The sequence below is a fragment of the Vicia villosa genome, linkage group LG4 (genome assembly GCF_029867415.1).
Source record: "Vicia villosa cultivar HV-30 ecotype Madison, WI linkage group LG4, Vvil1.0, whole genome shotgun sequence".
Taxonomy (NCBI): Eukaryota; Viridiplantae; Streptophyta; class Magnoliopsida; order Fabales; family Fabaceae; genus Vicia; species Vicia villosa.
The window spans coordinates 29352379-29369081 of NC_081183.1; the positions used below are offsets into that span (position 1 = coordinate 29352379).

The following is a 16703-nucleotide window of genomic DNA, read 5'->3' on the forward strand; positions in this document are numbered from 1 at the left end:
GAAAATATACTTTTCAACAAATTGGCGCCGTTGCCGGGGATTGGCGTTTGATATTGCAAGCATTGCAATAGTTCATTATTTTAAGTTGTTGCTTTATTCTAAACTCTTTTGCGTTTCACTTGGTTTGCTAGTTTTGTAGATTCTTGTGCATGCGAGAAAAAGCTACAGAAGAGCAATTTCATTTCGACCCCGAAATTGAAAGAACACTTCGAAAGCTCAATAGCAAGACACGAAGAAGAAGAAAGTTAGCTCAAGAGAAGAGACAAAGAGAGGAGGCATCTACTTCTTCCAACAATCAAATTGAAGAAGTAGTTGTAGACACATTTGAAGGAGACATGGCGGGTGTGGTTCCAACCGAAATGTCCGCCAATAGTCCAAGACGTACCGCCCAATTCGCACGCAATGCTCAAGGTGGTGCAAATACGGAAATGAAGACCGGAATACTTCAACTTGTTTATGCAAGCCCATTCACCGGAATGGATCATGAAGACCCTTTTGCACATCTCACCAAATTTTATGAGATAGCGGGTTCAACGGGAGTTGATGCGGCAAATGAAGAATCATTGTTCAAGAGACTATTTCCACATTCATTAGTGGGGAAATCCAAAGAGTGGTATCTTGATCAACCACCAAACGTGATGACGGATTGGAATCTATTGGAAGAGAAGTTTTTAGAGAGATTTTTTCCTCAATCCCGATTCATGGAAGCCAAAACGGCAATTGCGGTTTTCACTCAAGGAGGCAACGAATCCTTAAATGAGGCTTGGGAAAGATTCAAATCCATGCTTAGAAAATGCAAGGGTCATGGGTTCGATGATCTCACACAAATTCACATCTTCCGCAATGGACTTCAACCGGTGCACAAAACACTTTTGGATGCTACCGCGGGTGGATCTTTAATGTCAGAAAGTGCGGAGGATGCAACAATGATAATCGATCGCATGGCACTCAATGATCTCCAAACTCAACATGATAGGAGTCCATCACAAAGGAAGCCGGGAGTTCTTGAATTAAACACCAATGATGCTATCCTCGCTCAAAACAAAATCCTTTCTCAACAAGTCGAGTTACTCACCAAGCAAATGTCAAAGCTCCCACAACAAATGAAGGAGATTCATGAAATGCAAATGACTTCTCAAGTAGCAAGTTGTGAACTTTGCAAAGGTGATCACCCTACCGGCTTTTGTCCACCACCCGAAGGAGAGGAAGTTAATTTTGTGAACAACCAACATCAAGGCTATCAAAGGCAACCTCCGTACCAACATCAAGGTTATCAAAGGAACAACCAAGGTTTCCAACCCTCAAGATTCAACAACCAACACAATCAACATCAAAGTCCATATCAAAGTCCGAATCCACAAGGCCAAGGTCAACAATCTCAAGGAGGAGGCTCAAAGTTGGAAGATACACTCAACCAATTCATGCAAGTTTCTATGGAGAACCAAAAGACTAATGTGGCTGCCATAAAGAACTTAGAAAATCAAGTGGGGCAGCTTGCAAAACAATTGGCCGAACAACAAACGGGACCTTCTTTTTCCGCAAACACTCAACCTAACCCAAAGGAGTATTGCAAGGCAATTATTACACGGAGTGGCAAGGAAGTGAGTAATGGGGAGAGAAAGGAAATAGTAGTGGAGGATGATGGATTTGTTGTTGTTGAGGGTGAGGAGGATGAGATAGTGGTAGAAAAAGAAAAAAAAAAGAAGAGGAGGAGGTAGTCGAAAAAGAAAAAGAAAAAGATGGAAGTAGAAAAGAAGATAAAAGTGTGAAGAAAAACAAAGAAGGAGTGAGTGCAAGACCCATTCAACATCTACCCTACCTACATGCACCATCAAGGAAGGAGAATGAGAGGCAAAATGCAAGGTTTATGGATATATTCAAGCAACTTCAAATAAATATTCCATTTTCCGAAGCATTAGAACATATGCCAAAATATGCAAAATTCTTGAAGGACATTCTCACCAAGAAGAAACGGTATCCGGAAAATGAAACAGTCTTGCTAGATGCCCAATGTAGTGCTATCATCCAAAGAAATCTCCCAAGGAAGGAATCCGATCCGGGACGAGTCATCTTGCCGGTCACCATCGGAGACACTTACATCGGGAATGGTCTCATTGATTTAGGATCGAGCATAAATCTAATTCCCTTATCTATCATAAAAAGATTGGGGAATGTCGAGATGAAACCTACCCGTATGACATTGCAACTAGCGGATAAGTCGACAACTTCACCCTACGGAGTTGCTCAAGACATGTTGGTCAAAGTTGATAAATTCTTATTTCCGGTAGATTTTGTGGTGGTAGATATGGAAGAAGATAGAGATGTTCCATTAATTCTTGGAAGGCCTTTCATGAAAACAGCCCGGATGATGATAGACATTGATGATGGACTTATGAAAGTGAGAGTGGACAATGAGGAAGTCACTTTTAATCTCTTTGAAGCCATGAAACACCCCAAGGACAAGCACGATGTCTTTCGCATTGATGCAATTGAAGAGGAAGTTGTGGAAGTGTGTAATCATATTCATACTTCTAATCCGTTGGAGAAAACTCTCATCGGAGCTTACAACAATTCCCTTGAAGATGAAGAAAAAGAAATTGAAGTCATCTTGGAAAAGTTGGAGTCTTGTGGAGAAATTAAGCAAAATGAGGAAAAGGTCGAGGAACTAGATGTGAATAGGAAAGATGAAGAACCGAAGGTTGAACTAAAGGTGCTACCCATTCATTTGAAGTATGTCTTCCTTGGCGAGAATTTCACCAAACCGGTGATAATTAGTAGTGCTCTATCACCAAAGGAGGAAAAGAAGTTAATTGAGGTGCTCAAGAGAAATGAGGGAGCTTTAGGTTGGGTGCTGTCCGATTTGAAGGGAATTAGCCCAGCTTATTGCATGCACAACATCATGATGGAGGATGATTTCAAACCCGTAGCACAACCACAAAGGCGTTTGAATCCGTCTATGAAGGAAGTGGTTAGGAAAGAGGTGATTAAGCTATTGGAAGCCGGGATGATCTATCCCATCTCCGATAGCGCATGGGTAAGTCCGGTTCAAGTGGTACCAAAGAAAGGTGGGATGACGGTCATCCGAAATGATAAGAACGAGTTGATTCCTACAAGAACGGTAACCGGGTGGAGAATGTGTATCGACTATAGGCGGTTGAACCAAGCCACAAGAAAAGATCATTTTCCGCTACCATTTATGGATCAAATGCTAGAGAGATTGGCCGGTAAAAACTGTTACTGCTTCTTGGATGGTTATTCGGGATATAACCAAATCACGGTAAACCCGGCGGACCATGAAAAAACGGCTTTTACATGCCCATTTGGTGTCTTTGCCTATCGAAGGATGCCGTTCGGGTTATGCAATGCACCGGCAACATTTCAACGGTGTATGCAAGCGATTTTCTCAGATTTGATTGAGGAGTGTATTGAAGTTTTTATGGACGATTTTTCCGTTTATGGCGAGTCTTTTGATATTTGTTTGAAGAATCTAGACGTGGTGCTTGGAAGATGTGTAGAAACAAACCTTGTGCTTAATTGGGAGAAATGCCACTTCATGGTTACCGAAGGAGTGGTTCTTGGTCATAAAATATCGTCAAGGGGTTTGGAAGTTGATAAGGCTAAGGTAGAGGTGATCGAGAAGCTGCCCCCACCGATCAACATCAAGGGAATACGAAGTTTCCTTGGTCATGCGGGTTTCTACCGGCGGTTCATCAAGGATTTCTCCAAGATAGCCAGGCCATTGAGCAATTTGCTCAACAAAGGTATGACTTTTAACTTTGATGAGTCTTGTTTAAAAGCCTTTCATGAGCTTAAAGAAAAACTTGTCACCTCACCCGTAATCGTTGCACCGAATTGGAAACTCGATTTTGAACTTATGTGTGATGCTAGCGATTATGCGGTCGGGGCCGTTTTGGGTCAAAGAAGATCTAAAATTTTCCATGCAATTCACTATGCTAGTAAAGTTTTGAATGAAGCACAAATAAATTATGCTACTACGGAGAAGGAATTACTAGCTATAGTTTATGCCTTGGAAAAGTTTAGAGCTTACTTGATCGGTTCTAAAGTAGTTGTTTATACGGACCATTCAGCCATTAAATTTTTGTTGACCAAACCGGATTCTAAGCAAAGATTGATCCGTTGGATTCTTTTGCTGCAAGAATTTGACTTAGAAATCCGAGATAAAAAAGGGTCCGAAAATTTGGTGGCGGACCATTTGTCTCGTTTGGTCAATATAGATGTGACAATGAAAGAAAGTGAGGTGAGAGAGGAGTTCCCGGACGAGAAACTCTATGCGATACAAGTGAGGCCTTGGTTTGCCGATTTTGCAAATTTTAAGGCAACCGGTTTGATACCGGAAGACCTCACTAGTAATCAAAAGAAGAAATTCTTGTCCGATGCCAAGCAATATGTGTGGGATGATCCATACCTTTTCAAGGTAGGAGTGGACAATATTTTAAGAAGGTGTGTCACGAGTGAAGAGTCCAAAGACATTCTTTGGCATTGTCACAATTCTCCATACGGGGGTCATTATAGCGGTTTGCGTACAGCCACGAAAGTCCTTCAATCGGGATTTTATTGGCCGTCATTGTTTAAAGATGCCCATGAACACGCTAAAAGTTGTGATCAATGTCAAAGAAGTGGGGGAATAGGCAAACAGGATGAAATGCCACTAACCAACATGCTGGAAGTTGAAGTATTTGATTGTTGGGGCATTGATTTTGTTGGCCCATTTCCTCCGTCTTTGGGTAATGAATATATTCTCGTTGCGGTTGACTATGTGTCCAAATGGGTTGAAGCAAGTGCTTCACCCAAGGCCGACTCCAAAACGGTAATCAAATTTTTAAAGAAAAACATATTTTCCCGTTTTGGTGCGCCTAGAGTTTTGGTAAGTGATGGTGGTTCTCATTTTTGTAATGCACCATTGGAAAAAGTGTTAGAACATTATGGTGTCAAGCACAAAACCACCACTCCTTACCATCCTCAAGCTAATGGTCAGACCGAAGTCTCTAATAGGGAAATTAAACGGATTCTTGAGAAGACCGTTTCAAGTGCGAGGAAAGATTGGTCTACAAAGTTGGATGAAGCCTTGTGGGCATATCGCACTGCACTTAAGGCTCCAATAGGTTTGACACCATTCCAAATGGTCTATGGTAAGACTTGCCATTTGCCGGTTGAGTTGGAACATAGGGCACTTTGGGCTCTCAAATTTTTAAACTTTGATTCCAATTTAGCCGGATTAAAACGGAAAGATCAGCTTCATAGAGTTGAAGAATTAAGAGACACCGCTTATCACTCAAATAAACTTTACAAAGAAAAAGTGAAAAAGTATCATGATGGTAAAGTGAGGTCAAAAGAATTTCATGAAGGACAAATGGTACTCCTCTTCAACTCTAGGCTGAAACTTTTTCCGGGCAAATTAAAATCAAAATGGTCGGGACCATTTGTAGTAAGGGAAGTTCGTAATTATGGAGCAATTGTTGTGGAGGACCCAAAGACTAAGGCCAACTGGACAGTAAATGGGCAAAGACTGAAGGTGTATCATGGTGGTGATTTCAATCGAGATGTAAGTGTGATTTCGCTTATCGAACCTTGAATCATCATGGACCGTCGAGCTCAAACGACGTTAAACAAAGCGCTTGTTGGGAGGCAACCCAACGTCGTAAGTTTCACTTTTATCTTTGTTGTTTTAATTAGTTACTGGTTTCGTAATATGCGTGTGCCGTTAAAAATTATGTGGAATACTGTTTTTCAAAGAAAAACCTGCTACGGACGCGCCGCGTCCCCAGATTTGCGCCGCGAACAAAGTGGCAGAATCAAAGGTTTTCAAAAACCACTCAGTACGCGCCGCGTCCCATGTTTCGCGCCGCGAACAAAGTGGCAGAATCAAATGTTTTCAAAAACCACTCAGTACGCGCCGCGTCCACTGTTTCGCGCCGCGAACAAAGTGGCAGAATCAAATGTTTTCAAAAACCACTCAGTACGCGCCGCGTCCACTGTTTCGCGCCGCGTCACTTACGGAACTCAGATAGTCACTTGGCTTTTTAAGGTTCTTCCTTGTCTCATTTCATTCTTCATGCTTTTCATTTTCTTCTCTCAAGTTCTTCCTCTCAAGCAGAAAAACCCTACCTCCCTCACTCCACAACACCCACTCTCACAACCCTATCTTGCATCTTTAATTCTCACTCTAACACTCTCACTCAAGGTATGTGGTTCTAGATCTGTCCTTTTCTTTCCTTTTAAAATTTATTTTTTTTAGGGTTAGAATAGAGAGATTGTTCAAGCTTGCATGTGTAGCATCTTAAATTAAGAACTTAAGCTAGTTGTTTTTGTTCCATTGAAAGGTGTTAGAATCAATTTTTTACCATTGCTGTGAGGACAACATGGATGTTGCCATGTCTGCTGGTTGAATTTCTGGGTTTCGCCCAGGACGCGCCGCGTCCTTCTTCTCGCGCCGCGAACCCAGTGAATTCAGCCACCATATTTTTGTTGTCTTGTGCTGATAATCTTGGGTGTTTGTGTTGTTGTGCTGGTTGTTTTGTGTGCAGATGTCTAAACGTACTAAGACCTCAGCCCCCAGCAGAGTGGTAAGCAAATTTCTCAGTGACGAATGTGAAGAGAGGTACAATGACCTGGTTCAGAGAACAATTGTGGCCGAAAGGTTGGTCCAATTCAACCCGAATGGAAAGTTCAGCAGGATTGTCAGTATAATAGAAGGGCGTAAGTGGGGGCAATTATGTGAACCGGTGAGAGATATCAACTATGACATTGTGCGTGAATTTTACGCCAATGCCCTGCAAGTGGAAGAGGGAAGAGCCTATCATTATAGGACTAAAGTGAGGGGCAAAATTATCGTCTTTAACAGAGACGCGATCAACAACTTTTTAGGAAACCCCCTACAGTTGAGAGAGGGAGAAAAATGCGCCTACCGAATGAAGAATGATGCCGCCGATTGGGATTATGATTGGGTGAGCAGCAAGTTGTGTCAAGAGGGCAGAACTTATGTGCTCAATGAGCAGGGACATGCAAAAAATTGGAGAAGGGAAGATTTCACTTTGGAGGCTCGAGCTCTCCTTGTCCTAATGTTAAACAATTTCAGGCCCCGATCTCACACCACCACCATTCCCATTGAAGTGGCATGCTTGATGTCATTCATTATGGACGGACAATCAGTCGACATCGCATCCATCATAGCCAATGAGTTGCGAAAAGTGGCAACAAGTGGGACAAAATTTGGTGGAAAGGCCGGGAATCTCATTTATCCAGGGTTGATCATGGGGTTGTGCAGGAAAGCAAATGTACCAATTCCCCAGGAAGTGCATTTTACTATTACCTCTGTGATTAACGATTATTTTGTGAGCAGGTTTTGTGAGGGGGCAACAAACAGGGCCGAGAGAGCAGGAACCTCCACCTCCAGGCAGCGTGCACGCCGTGCGCCTGTTTTCAATCAAATGGAGTTCGCTTCTTACTGCTGCGAGAATTTTGAGGCTTCAAGGAGGTCTCAAACCTTTCTTTTCGATGCCATGCAACAACAATTTCAAAACACTTTTTTGGCACCGGAGGCTCGCACCTTCCCTTCCCAGGCGGATTATGTGGCATATGCTAATTGGCCTGAGGGCAGGCCAGCTTTTATGGGGGGAGGCAGCAGTCATGCGAGCGGAAGTGGAACCGCGAATGTGGACACCGAGATGGAAGACACCCTCGGACCGGTCGGAGGTGGTGATGATGAAGATGCTTGAAGATGAAGTTTGATAGTTGTAGTTTAGGATTTTAATTTCAGCAATTTTAAAATTCTAGCATTTCCATTTAAGTACTTTTTGTTAAAAATTTGGTTTGTGTACTTTTTAAGTTGTTGACTTTTGAAGACTTATTTCAATTTTGCTTTTGTGTGGATGATGAATTGTGATTGATGTTGCAATAACTTTGTTGCCGTGCTTGCTAAAAGAAATTTTGTTTGTTTGTGATTTTTCATGCGAATGAAGAAACAAAGGGGCATGTGAAGGAGGATCCAAGTGAGCAAGTAGGGTGGTAATGATAAGAATGGTATGCGGCAAATTCAAGGTACACTTTTACCACTTACTAGACTTTGCAATAATTATTTGATGGTTTGTGCAAAAGTTTATAGCATAAGTTCTTAGAATTACATGTCTTTTTGAATCATTTAGAACTTAACCATGTGTGAGGTAGCCTTCCAATGTACACCAAATGCGGGAGACCGAACATTATTTTGACACATTTTTATTATGTTTAATCATGCATTGATCCTTGTTGTGAACATTTGAGAAAATGATAAGGCATTGTTGAAAGGAGAGAAACCACTTGGCCAAAAATAGCAAATCAATCAACCTTGTGAGGAGCATCCCTTGTTTTCCCCCTTTGAGCTTTTTAGGATTCATTTCAAGTCATTATTGCTTAATTGTTGAATTAATGAATCCTACTCTTTTGTGTGTGTAAACCCTTAACCATTTTGGTTGCAATTTATTTTCCTTTGGGAGCATTTTTGTTATCAATTTGGTAGGAAAAGAAAAAGTTGGGGAGAACCATTAGTGTTGTGAATAATAAAGAATTGGTCAATAAAAGAAAATTAATATCTCTTGTTGAAATAGGACAAGTGCATATTTGTGAAAAAATTTGAGCCAAAGAAATAGAAAAGACTCAACACTTATAAGTGTCAAGTAAGAAAAAGCCCCCCGGTTGTGGAATGTGAAGAAAAGAAAATTGGGTTTAAGGAAATTTATTGAGTGAATTTGGAGAAATGCTCCCTTAGGAACTTTTGTTAGATTTCCTTCGATTTTATCCCTTCCTTGTAAACCAAGCCCCACTACAACCCATGAAAGACCTTTGATTCTCATTTTGTTCACATAATTGGTGTTTTGTCTTGATGAATGCATAATTTAGGTGTTGTTGATTTATTTGTTCGGGTGAGTGAAAGGACCCTTCATAATCTCATATTACTCAAATTGTGTGTAGGAATGATTCAAACTTGACATGTACCTTTTGGAACTTTTTGATATGTATTTTTTGCGCACAACCATTGATCATTATTGCCTTGCTCTAGTATTGAGGTAGGTGTACCACAAATGAGCCTTATGCTTTTGAACCACCCAATTGCTTGAAATTTTGTGAATCATTTTCTTGCCTTCCTTTGTGTTCTTTGTTGAGAATTTTTGTTTTGGGACAAACAAAATGGCAAGTTGGGGAGAGTTGTTAGGGACCAAATTGTAGTGTAATTCATATCTTTTTATTGGTCCCTTTAATAACTTTTATTTGCAAATCACGCGCTTTACTCACACAAAGTGCAAGAAATTGAAGTTAGTCTCGTTATTATGTGATTTGAGTAGATATTTTACTTTCTTCTCTAGTTTTGCAGAATGTTACATCATGAAGTGATCAAAGAGGATACGAGCGGAGAGAACACAAGGGAGCTGCCAAGTAAACAAGGAAGAAGTCATCATCAAGCCAGTTCGCGCCGCGTCCTCTAGTTGGCGCCGCGAACTGAGTAAAAATCAGAGATGTCCAAGTCAGCTCAGTTGGCGCCGCGTCCTCCTGTTGGCGCCGCGAACTGAGCGAATCCTGCCAGCGTGTTAAGTGAAGAGTCTGACTTTTATGGAGGCATGTGAAGTGGTGGCGTGGTAGACAACAAAAGAGCACTTTTTGGGGCTATTCATTTCTATTGGTCACTTAGGGAGGCTAAAAAAAGAGTCTAGCAATCATTTCTTTTTGTCTTATTGGAAAGATAAACTTGGTGTAAGAGATTAATATCTCAAAACTTAGGTTTTAATTTATTATTCAGTTTTGCAAGAAAGAATACAGAGAGAAAAGAGAGCAAAAGCCAAAAACGAAATTTATCATCTTTGTGAGCTTGCAACCATGGTGATGAGGAACTAAACCCTATTTCTTTGTCAAGATTAGAGGTAGCTATTCTTCATAACTCTATGTATCTCTCTTAAACCTTCATGTATGTGAATCTCTCATTGAATGAATATAGTATGAATCTCTTGTTTTGAACTCTTATCTTTGATTTATATTATTGTTGAAAAAGATAATATAAATGTTGTTTTAGAGATTTATTCAAACAATGCATGAGTTGTAGAAATAAACTTATGAATTGTTTACCATGTGTATTGCTAAATAATGATGGTTAGATTTATGTTTAGGTGAAGAAATTGCCTAAAGTGTTATTTAACAATTGTTACAATATTACTTAGACATAAGTCTTATTGAGGCAATACTAGATTGTATTCATGAGATGAGAATTCATATACATGGTTTGAGGGAATGCATGAGTTTGGAATAGTGAACACTAATCTTGGCAAAGCATTTTTATTTGAGAAAATCTTATTTTACTATCTTAGTTTGTTTCTAAAATTCAAGATAAATTCCAAACACAAACCAAACTCATTTTTTCTTATCAACTTAAAATGATCACAACTATAGAACGGCGGTAATATCACCCAATCTCTGTGGATACGATATAAAAATATTTGCCGAAAATATACTTTTCAACATATGTTCAGAAGGGTGTCTTATCTTTAAACTTTGTGGATACAGACCATCAGTGGGCTGATATCTTTACAAAACCCCTGGCTGAAGATAGGTTTAAGTTCATTCTGAAGAATATCAGTATGGATTTATGCCCAGAATGAGAAGATGAGAAAATCTTATGTATGGCTATCTTCTGAAATGAGATTGGATTAACGTTTTATAAGAAGTTCTGATCTTAAATCAATTAGAAGTAGTGACTCGTTTATTACTAACGTTTCATTGTCTAAGTTGATTCAGAATATCTTTTAAAGTAAATACAGCTGTATCTAGCTTTCCAGATGGTAACACGTGTCTACCCTATTTGGACAAACATGCGTGCAGTTGAGGAGGCGCCTTTCCTAGGTAACTGTTCTATCACTTCATTTGTCATAGTTTCTCTCTCCTCTTGTCACGTAACATTAAATGCCATTCATCATTTCTTTTATTTTCTTTTTCGTTTTTATATCCGTCAAACGTTTCCCTTCCCTAGAACGTTTCCTTCCCCACATTCCCTCTATTTATTTCTCCATTTCTTTGCATTCTTCAATCAATCTTTGCGCTCTTCTGGACCTCCGTTTTTTTCGGGCCATACCTCTGAGCGGGAGAGATACGTGAACTGACTCTTTTTTATCGCTTATGCTTTCGCATTTTTGAAAATTCACAGAGTCGCCGCCGACCTTTTATTTTATCCAATTAAGGAAAGGTTTATAAAAGAAACAGAAAAAAGACCTGTTAGAACAAGATTTGTTCTTATCAATTATCTTAGTTTTGATGATAACAATAATATGAATTTTGCTTAAGATAATATGGTACTCTAATCCAATGCAATTTCCCTTTCAGGAAATATATATAAAGAGTACGCATAATTCAGCGCTCAGAAGTTGTATCTCAAATGGTTCAGCATGCAACATCAGAACATGGTCTGGCAAGACATCAGAATATGGTTGAAGCAGAATCAGAACATGGGTCTATGGAAGCATCAGAAGAACATGAGATCAGAAGCACTGAAGATCAGAAGATGGTATCACGCTCAGAAGCACTTCAAGGTCAGAAGATCAGAAGATGCTATGCACCAAGCTGTTTTGACTCTGATGATATTCAAACGTCGTATTCACAAACATCAGATCAGAAGGAAGTACAGGTGGCAGACTACGCTGACTGACAAAAGGAACGTTAAAAGCTACTAAAGGCTACGTCAGTAGACACAGCGTGAACAAGGCTCGAGGTAGTTGACAAAAGCGTATAACATTAAGTGCAATGCTGTACGGAACACGCAAAGCATTAAATGCATTCAACGGTCATCTTCTCAACGCCTATAAATATGAAGTTCTGATGAGAAGCAAGGTTAACGATTCTGCACCAAAACAACTTATATCAAACTTGCTGAAACGCTGTTCAAATCTAAACTCAGAATCTTCATCAACTCAACTCACTACATTGCTGTTGTAATATTTTAGTGAGATTAAGCTTAAACGTTAAGAGAAATATCACAGTTGTGATTATCGCTTTTAAGAAGCATTTGTAAACTCTTGAATAGATTACATTAAGTTGTAAGGAACTAGAGTGATCGTGTGATCAGTATACTCTAGGAAGTCTTAGCAGTTGGCTGAGCAGTTTGTAACTAGAGTGATCGTGTTGATCAGAATACTCTAGGGAAGTCTTAGGAGTGAACTAAGCCTAGAGTGATCGTGTTGATCAGTAGACTCTAGAAAAGTCTTAGAGGGTATCTAAGCAGTTGTTCCTGGAGTGATCAGTGTGTGATCAGAAGACTCTGGAAGACTTAGTTGCGGACTAAGTGGAAAACCATTGTAATCCGTGCGATTAGTGGATTAAATCCTCAGGTTGAGGTAAATCATCTCTGCGGGGGTGGACTGGAGTAGCTTCGTTAACAGCGAACCAGGATAAAAATAATTGTGCAATTTATTTTTATCGTCCAAGATTTAAAGTCACACTTATTCAATCCCCCCCTTTCTAAGTGTTTTTCTATCCATCAATTGGCATCAGAGCGCCGGTTCTAAGGTGCAAGCACTTAACCGTGTTTAGAAAAGATTCAGGAAGAGAAAAACGCTTCATTTAAAAGATGGTTGATGAAAGTGAAAAGTCTACATCTACACCTGCATCTACATCTGGCTCTGCTGAGCAATACAACGGTAACAATGGTTATACTAGACCGCCGGTATTTGATGGTGAAAACTTTGAATACTGGAAAGATAAACTGGAAAGTTACTTTCTGGGTCTAGATGGTGATCTATGGGATCTTCTAATGGATGGTTACAAACATCCAGTAAATGCCAGTGGCGTGAAGCTGTCAAGGCAAGAAATGAATGATGATCAAAAGAAGCTTTTCAGGAATCATCATAAATGTAGAACTGTTTTGCTGAATGCTATCTCTCATGCTGAGTATGAGAAGATATCTAACAGGGAAACGGCCTATGACATATATGAGTCCTTGAAAATGACTCATGAAGGAAATGCTCAAGTCAAGGAGACTAAAGCTCTAGCCTTAATCCAAAAGTATGAAGCCTTCAAGATGGAGGATGATGAAGACATTGAAAAGATGTTTTCAAGATTTCAAACTCTTACTGCTGGATTGAGAGTTCTTGACAAGGGATACACCAAGGCTGATCACGTAAAGAAGATCATCAGAAGCTTACCCAGAAGATGGGGTCCTATGGTGACTGCATTCAAGATTGCAAAGAATCTGAATGAAGTTTCTCTGGAAGAGCTTATCAGCGCCTTGAGAAGTCATGAAATAGAGCTGGACGCAAATGAGCCTCAAAAGAAAGGTAAGTCTATTGCATTAAAATCAAATATCAAGAAATGCACTAACGCTTTTCAGGCCAGAGAAGAAGATCCTGAAGAATCAGAATCTGAAGAAGAAGATGAACTGTCCCTGATCTCCAGAAGGCTAAATCAACTCTGGAAGACCAAGCAAAGGAAGTTCAGAGGCTTCAGAAGTTCAAGGAAATTTGAACGTGGAGAATCTTCTGATGAAAGAAGATTTGACAAGAAGAAGGTCATGTGCTATGAATGCAATGAGCCTGGACACTACAAGAATGAATGTCCAAATCTTCAGAAGGAAAGTCCCAAGAAAAAGTTTCATAAGAAGAAAAGTCTTATGGCAACCTGGGATGAGTCAGAAGATGATTCAGAAGATGAGCAGGCTAACTGTGCGCTGATGGCGACAGAAGATGACGGATCAGAATCTACATCAGAATCAGATTCTGAAGAGGTATTTTCTGAACTTACTAGAGATGAGTTAGTTTCCGGTCTAACTGAACTTCTGGAACTCAAGTCTCAGATTAGTCTCAAATACAAAAAGCTGAAAAAGCAATTTGAATTTGAAACAAAGAAGCTTGAGTTGGAGAATTCTGAATTGAAAGATAAACTTTTAAAATTATCCAATGATGTTGGATCTCCTTCTGATTCAGAAAAATCCACTCCTAGTCTAAACCATATTCTGAAAGAATATGATTTAAGTTTCAGGAAGTTCTTATCTAGAAGTATTGGCAGAAGTCAGCTAGCTTCTATGATATATGCCATATCTGGAAACAAAAGAGTTGGCATTGGTTTTGAGGGTGAAACCCCATACAAACTTGAACCTGTTGATGAAATGAAAATTACATACAAGCCATTGTATGATCAGTTCAAGTATGGCCACTCTCATGATATTAGGCACACTTCACATGCTCAAAGTTTTCACATAACACACACCAAGAAGCATGTGACACAACCTAGGAAATATCATGAAACTCACATTAAAAATTATCATGCTGTTCCTCCTATTGCTTATAATGTTAAACCCAAGTTCAATCAGAACTTGAGAAAATCTAACAAGAAAGGACCCAAGAAAATGTGGGTACCTAAGGATAAGATTATTCCTATTGCAGATATCCTTGGCTGCAAGAAGGACAAAGCACAACATGTCATGGTACCTGGACTCTGGATGCTCACGACACATGACAGGAAGAAGGTCTATGTTCCAAGACCTGGTGCTTAAGTCTGGAGGAGAAGTCAAGTTTGGAGGAGATCAGAAGGGCAAGATAATTGGCTCTGGAACTATAAAGTCTGGTAACTCTCCTTCCATTTCTAATGTACTTCTTGTAGAAGGATTAACTCATAACCTCTTATCTATCAGTCAATTGAGTGACAATGGTTATGATATAATCTTTAATCAAAAGTCTTGCAAGGCTGTAAATCAGAAGGATGGCTCAATCCTATTTACAGGCAAGAGGAAGAACAACATTTATAAGACAGATCTGCAAGATCTTATGAGTCAGAAGGTGACCTGTCTTATGTCTGTTTCTGAAGAGCAGTGGGTCTGGCACAGAAGATTAGGTCATGCTAGTTTGAGAAAGATTTCTCAGATTAACAAACTGAATCTGGTCAGAGGACTCCCTAATCTGAAATTCAAATCAGATGCTCTTTGTGAAGCATGTCAGAAGGGCAAGTTCTCCAAACCTGCATTCAAGTCTAAGAATGTTGTTTCTACCTCAAGGCCATTAGAACTCTTGCACATTGATCTGTTTGGACCAGTCAAAACAGCATCTGTCAGAGGAAAGAAATATGGATTAGTCATCGTAGATGATTATAGCCGCTGGACTTGGGTAAAATTCTTAAAACACAAGGATGAGACTCATTCAGTGTTCTTTGATTTCTGCATTCAGATTCAATCTGAAAAAGAGTGTAAAATCATAAAGGTCAGAAGTGATCATGGTGGTGAATTTGAGAATAGATCCTTTGAAGAATTCTTCAAAGAAAATGGTATTGCCCATGATTTCTCTTGTCCTAGAACTCCACAACAAAATGGAGTTGTAGAGCGAAAGAATAGGACTCTGCAAGAAATGGCCAGAACCATGATCAATGAAACCAATATGGCTAAGCATTTCTGGGCAGAAGCAATAAACACTGCATGCTATATTCAGAATAGAATCTCTATCAGACCTATTCTAAATAAGACTCCTTATGAATTGTGGAAGAATAGAAAGCCCAACATTTCATATTTCCATCCTTTTGGATGTGTATGCTTTATTCTGAACACTAAAGATCATCTTGGTAAGTTTGATTCCAAAGCTCAAAAGTGTTTCCTTCTTGGATATTCTGAACGCTCAAAAGGCTACAGAGTATACAATACTGAAACATTGGTTGTAGAAGAATCAATCAATATCAGGTTTGATGATAAGCTTGGTTCTGAAAAACCAAAGCAGTCTGATAATTTTGCAGATTGTGATATTGATATATCAGAAGTTGTTGAGCCAAGAAGCAACGCATCAGAAGCAGAGCTCCTCAGAAGCAAAGAACCAGAAGATCAAGTATCAGCTTCTCTGGAGGATCTAAGTATTTCTGAAGAACCATCTGTCAGAAGATCATCCAGACTCATCTCTGGTCATTCAGAAGATGTCATTCTTGGAAAGAAGGATGATCCAATCAGAACAAGAGCATTCCTTAAGAACAATGCAGTCTGTCAATTAGGTCTTGTATCCTTGATCGAGCCAACTTCTGTTGATCATGCTCTAGAAGATCCAGACTGGATAATTGCTATGCAAGAAGAACTGAATCAGTTTACAAGGGATGATGTTTGGGATCTTGTTCCTAGACCAGATGGATTCAATATAATTGGTACAAAATGGGTCTTCAGAAACAAGCTCAGAATGAGAAGATGAGAAATTCTTACGTATGAGTATCCTTTGATATGAAATTTTTTTAAGAAGTTCTGATAGAAATCAATTAGAAACTGTGATTCAGTTATTACTAACGTTTCAGTGTCTAAGTTGATTCAGAATCTCTCTAAAAGCAAAACAGCTGTAACTGGCTATCCAGATGGTAAACACGTGTTCACTATTCCTGGACAAGCGTGCGTGCAGTTGAGGGGACGTCTACTTAGGTAACTGTGCAAATCACGTCTTTTGTCATTATTATCTCTCCTCATGTCACGTAACATTAAATGCTTTTCATCATTTACTCTCTTTCAGTTTTTTTTTTATTACTCTTCAAACGTTTCTTTTCCCTCTCATATTTCTCTCTCTCTCTGCATTCGGTTTCTTTTTCATCTCTCTCTTTTCATATCATAAACCCTAGCAGTTTCCAATATCTGAAAATTCATCATGAATCCATCGTCAAGCTCTGGGAATCAAGACAATGATAGGAAACAAAAGAGAAAGGCATCTGCTGAACCAGAAACC

The 16703-nt window shown here is 39.5% G+C and overlaps 1 protein-coding gene across 1 annotated transcript; it reads left to right on the forward strand.

Moving 5' to 3' along the window:
* Positions 1 to 335: 335 nt before the first annotated feature.
* On the forward strand, positions 336 to 1718 carry LOC131596967 (uncharacterized). The gene is made up of 2 exons (XM_058869691.1): positions 336 to 801; positions 907 to 1718. The coding sequence occupies exons 1-2, from the start codon at positions 336 to 338 to the stop codon at positions 1716 to 1718; spliced, it is 1278 nt and encodes a 425-aa protein (XP_058725674.1).
* Positions 1719 to 16703: the final 14985 nt, after the last annotated feature.

Coding starts and splice junctions, on each gene's coding strand:
- LOC131596967 (XM_058869691.1), top strand. CDS start 336: ATGGCGGGTGTGGTTCCAACCGAAATGTCCGCCAATAGTCCAAGACGT. Junction 802..906: donor CATGCTTAGAAAATGCAAGG/GTCATGGGTTCG, acceptor CTTTAATGTCAG/AAAGTGCGGAGGATGCAACA.